Source organism: Buceros rhinoceros, unplaced genomic scaffold (genome assembly GCF_000710305.1).
Source record: "Buceros rhinoceros silvestris isolate BGI_N320 unplaced genomic scaffold, ASM71030v1 scaffold15128, whole genome shotgun sequence".
Classification (NCBI taxonomy): Eukaryota; Metazoa; Chordata; class Aves; order Bucerotiformes; family Bucerotidae; genus Buceros; species Buceros rhinoceros.
The window spans coordinates 58,807-64,101 of NW_010428763.1; the positions used below are offsets into that span (position 1 = coordinate 58,807).

Here is a 5,295-nt window from a genome sequence, read left to right on the forward strand (position 1 = left end):
CTCTTTCCCATCATTTAGTAATTCTTTTTGGAGGATTAAATTTCATTGTGTGAAGTTGCTCAGAATTTGGAAGTGCTTAGGAATAACTCTTCATGTCATATAATGCAAACGGAGACTTTCAAATCATAAACAAAACAAACAGGACCAGCAGTGGCTGATGGAGGAAAAAGAAACTGCTGAAGAAATTCCCTCTGTTGAATAGGTGCATGAAGTATAGATTGGTATGAGTTTTTTGATGCAGCTTTGTGTCTCAAAGAAACTTGCCACTTCATTTATTTATTCCAAAAGTTAAATTTGTTAAATGATTTGAAAAGTAATTCTTGTTATTTTGTAAGGTCCTTTTGGAATCTGTGGAGGATTAAGGTAACTCATAAATGTACGCCTTTTTGTCCACCTGTGAATTAAATCTGAATCCTACTTCAAGAAGGCAACGTTGAAAGGAGCTTTCTTGGTTTCTGTCCTTTGTTGGAAACAGGCTAGAGGTGGATCTCTACTTTTCCAAAGCGTATCTTCCTATTTGGCAAGCAATTTGGGTTACAGAAAATACTCAGGAATTCACACTTCTAGCCAAATATATTTCTTTCAATTTGTATTCATATAGCAAAGAAAAATAAGTACATGGAGATGATGGATGTGCTTTGCCATTGTTTAATATTACAGTTTTACATTATCATAAGTGTTACACACTTGTGATTCTGGATATCAGATTTCACCTATAAGCTCAAGTAAGCTCTATAGCAACCCCTCAAGCATCCAACAAACTTACTTGTTTTTCTGCCCTCGTAGGATAGGTGATTTTCCCTACCAGAGATAGGTTTCTTTTCCCCCTGCACTGTAGCTATAATATTGGTTACAGATATTTCAGCTGAAGGCTATGGTGGATAGCCAAGAACCTGCAGTTACAGGCCTATTTGTTCAAGTAGTATATTTGTATACAAAACCTACAGATGATATTAAGACATTCAGAACATCCTGTGAACATCACAGATACTAACTAGTGGCTTCACGGACGTGCATTACTTGGGTAATCACTGCAGAACTAAAGAAAGATTTTTTGGCAAGTGATGGTGGTCTAAAGAGATAGTTATTCGAAGAATGTTTTGTGTACGGTTATATAGCATTAAAGATTTTCATCTGTGGGAGAAGAAACACATGTAACATCTTTAGAAGAGCTTTTTTCCTTCTCCAAAGGTGGATAGTGAGAAATGGAATATCGCCCCTCTTACTGCAGCTGTGGGGAACACTACAAAAATGTTTTCCCTTGAGTATGGACCAAGGGTCAAATATGCCATTCTGTGACAGTGTTGGGTTTTGGTTTTTTTTTGCCAGCAGAACTCTCATTTATAGCTTATGACTTGACTTAATGTTGTGACTGGTTTTTTCATTCCTGGAAAGAAGCTTTTTTTTTTTTTTTGTGGTAGCAATATCAGCCAGGAGAAATTTATTGAGTGTGTTTCAGAAGGAAAAATTGTTTCCAGGAGTTAGGAATTCTCTAACGAAAATGGAAGGGGTTGGAGAGGGGGTTAGTTTATTGTATTACCAGTTACCTTACTTTCCTTCCCCAGCTGTGTAAGATAACCAAGATGAAAACCCATCATTGTGAAGTTGTTTGTGGAGCCCATCCTTTGGAGCTTTTCCTTGGTGCTTTCTTTCAGAGAGATGAAAGAGTCAAAGTTGCTGTTCAGTGGTAGTCCAGTTGGATAACGCTAGTGGTATTAACTTGGTCTGCTTACAAGGTTCCATTCATTCAACCAGAAAAGCCTCTGCTTCAATAATCTTTCTATCCTTCCCTCCTAGGAATATTTGTTTTGCTATTACTTGTGATGAAATGAGTAGGAACCAATAATCACTTTATACTTACTAAAAGAAATCACAGACACAATGTCTAAAACTCCATCTTAGATGGAAATAAACATGCTAGTAGTGAGTATGTTGGCATTGTTAGAAATGAGCTGTGTAAGTAATTGTTAGTTATGGAAATCAAGGGCTCTGTGGCCAAGTTGGAGTCAAGTAAAACCCTTAACAAGTAGTGACTGAAAAAACCAGACCAGGCTGTCTATTGAGTTTTAACTACAGTGCTTGCTGTCTACTTCATAATGCTATTTTATTGAAGAATGGAAGTGGTGGTTATTAAGCAAAACTTCCAAAGTTGTTTGAGTTTGCTATTTTGTTGGTCATTTGGAAGTTTCTGCTTTAGAAGATGTGATATTTTTCAGTGTATAACTTTGTAGTAGGTTGTTCAGAAGCAGAGTTTCTATCATCTTTTATATCTATTGTGATGCTGCATTTTGAGCTGTCTTTCTTACTGTTCTGTGAGTTCTTTCTCTTACCTTGCAAGTTTCAGGGTGGGGAGTTATTTTATTACTCTTGTTCTATTCATACTTCTGAAATAAATCTTTTAGAAGACATGGGATATAATTGTAAGTTTTTTTCATAGATGGAAGTGGAGAAAGAGGTGAGAAGGATGCCAGCAAAATCACAACCTATCCACCAGGGGCTGTCCGCTTTGACTGTGAGCTGCGAGCTGTACAAGTCAGTTGCGGATTTCACCATTCGGGTAAAAACAAAAAAAACACCGTAGATTTTTAAATTGTTTTTTAATGTTGTCATATGTATTTTCACTGCTTTGTATTTAATTTTCAGTAAGAATGTACATAACAGTTTAAAAGGTTGCAGTATCCATTTTGTAGCCTACTATCCTTCAGAGAAGGACTGTATCATATATGTATTGAGTTCCATCAGTGCTTTTAAGCAATTTTTGAGTCATTTGGAAACATCTGCATGGCACACCTCTAGCCCTGCATAGCTGTGATGAGTTGTGGAATCTTGTATAGATCTCTTAGTGTTTTAGCAGGGATCATTAACTGTGCTTGTCAGAAAGGCTAACCAACACTGGTGTAGTAGCATGGTAATGTATGTCAGAAAAATAATACTGTTTTCTGTTTTTCAGTGGTTTTGATGGAGAATGGTGATGTTTACACATTTGGATACGGGCAACATGGGCAGCTTGGACATGGTGATGTTAATTCCAGGTGAGCTGGTAATTGAAGGATGTTATTGCTGTACTGATGCATAAAAAGCGGCTGTATTTCTGTTTCTCTGCAGCTAGGAAGTGTGAAAACTCAAATATTGTCCAAATAAAGTTGATAAGCTCTTGTTCTGCAGTTATTCCCCGTAACACCCTGGGTATAGATACAGTAACTGTACTGTATAAGCATTTGTTCAATGTATGAATGTTTCTGTCCATGATATTAGCATAGCTTTGATAACTGAGTTCAAAATACTTCTGTCTCTTCAATTCTCCCTACATATGAGAATGACATTGAGATCTCATTAAGATTTCATTATTTCTGTAAAATACTACATGTGCAATAATTCAAATAGTATCATGTTGTAAACCTAAATTTAATGCGTTTCTGTTACGATATTGACAGTAGTTCCGCTATGATAAAATCTCATTTTTCTTTCTTATTAATCTCAAAAATTAAGTCATTAAGCTTGGGTCTTAGCTGAATTTTGTAGATACCTAATTTGAATGTCAGCATAAGATGTGCACTTCCTTTGTGGTCAATGGAAATAGAGAACTCAACCGTGTGTGGAGAGCTATTTAACTAACCATCCACTTCTTACCTACTGCAGGTGTGCTCAGTAGCTCTGTAAACTTTGAGCTTGATCTCCATTGACTACAGTGAAAGAATAGATAATGAAATATAGGTGTCTTAAATGCAAAGCTCAATCTCAGCCTTAGTATCTTATTTACTCATTAAAGTAAAAAAATCTGTGTCCTGCCATAAAAGGAAATGTAATAATGTTGTTCTTTTGGGCAAATACATATACTATACAACACATAAGAAAGGGGATTTTGAATAGTAGGAATCATTGAGGCTTTGTGTATGTCCAGTAATGCCCAGTATCCTTACGTAAAAGGCATACAGAGTGTGGCATCCATGTCGTGTCTTCAGTTCTGTCATTTCTCTTCTACCAGTGAAATGAAAATTACTGAACATCTATCCTCCTACTCTCTTTGGAGACTTCCAAACCATTTCTTTTGTCAAGTTTCTGAAGAAATCTTCATCATCTTAAAACTTCCATTGGCTTCACTAAATAAAAGGGGGAGAGGGAAGGAAGAAAGAAAGTTTACTGGAAGTGTTACTTTGTATTGACTACTGTGCCTAATGGTAGTCCCTAAACTGTTACCCCTACTCAACTTGTGCTGGACTGGTGAATGCAGTTTGAGTTTCTGCCTGTGGTAGAGCTGTATCACAGATACGGCTGTTTTTCATTCCTGGAAATTCTTGGATACTTGTTCCAAGCTACGACTGCTTTAGCTGGCAATTCAAGTCACTACTAGAGTAAGGCCAGTCCCTGTCTTAAAGGCTGAAGAGGTATAAACAGCAGTTGCATTGGTACTGGTAACTTACTGTCTCTTGTTTACAACTTTGATGAAATTGCTTGGCTTTTCTGAAGGCATCGGAGCCATCTGCTGTGTCTGTCAATTTCAGGCAGTAAACCCCACATCTGTTGCTTATTTAGACAGAAACTGGATGGAGAACAAATGTAGATCCAAGTAAGATCCTAGAAGAGAACATGAAACATCCTGTGTCAAAGGATGTGCTTGACCAGGCGTAGAAGCTGAGAAGGTACAAGCTACTTGGCAGTGGCCTTTGTATCATACAACAGCAGACCCTAGAGGTGTCTGAAAAAAGCCTTGGAGAAATTTGGAGTATGTCCTGTGCATGAGAACTGGCTGTAGTACTATATTGCTGTTTAGCGCCATCACTCAAATGATAATTTCCTCATTGATGTACTTCTTTTTCCAGCTTTAAGTAGAGATCTCTCCTCTGTCCTCACAGTAAGGGATTCAGAAAAGGAAACAGGGAATCCTTATGCAGAGTTCCATCTCAGTTGGGACGCAGTGGTGCTCAGATGGCCAGCTCCAGCCAGGTCAGTGGTATGTCAGTCATGCAGTGTGTCACATTGCTTGTATTGACCTCAGGAAGACCATGATCTTCTGAATCCAGGAACTGATACCCTACTGTGTTTCTCGGAGAGAGAGAGAGAAGGGAGAAAAAAACCCCACAGGAACTAATATAGGCAGCCTAGCTAGTATGTCTAAATATGGGGACCCCTGAAAACAACTCTCAGGGAAAATACAAGAACTCTCATTTTCATTGCCTGATGAAGCAATGATGGAAGTTCCTGGGCAGCAAGTGATGACTTACCCTTTCAGAGACTTCTGTCTTGCCATGTAAAGATTTAGTAATGATGCTATGGGGGGGGGGGGTTTAAGTCTTG

The 5,295-nt window shown here is 38.0% G+C and overlaps 1 protein-coding gene across 1 annotated transcript in view; it reads left to right on the forward strand.

The window, feature by feature from the left end:
* The window catches only part of MYCBP2 (MYC binding protein 2, E3 ubiquitin protein ligase), a gene marked incomplete at both ends in the record, with an annotated part of 119,567 nt that overhangs the window by 47,467 nt on the left and 66,805 nt on the right, over positions 1 to 5,295 (forward strand). The window contains 2 exons of the mRNA XM_010142402.1: positions 2,438 to 2,557; positions 2,951 to 3,032. Of these exons, the coding sequence (XP_010140704.1) occupies positions 2,438 to 2,557; positions 2,951 to 3,032 (202 nt within the window). The remainder of the gene's footprint in view (positions 1 to 2,437; positions 2,558 to 2,950; positions 3,033 to 5,295) is intronic.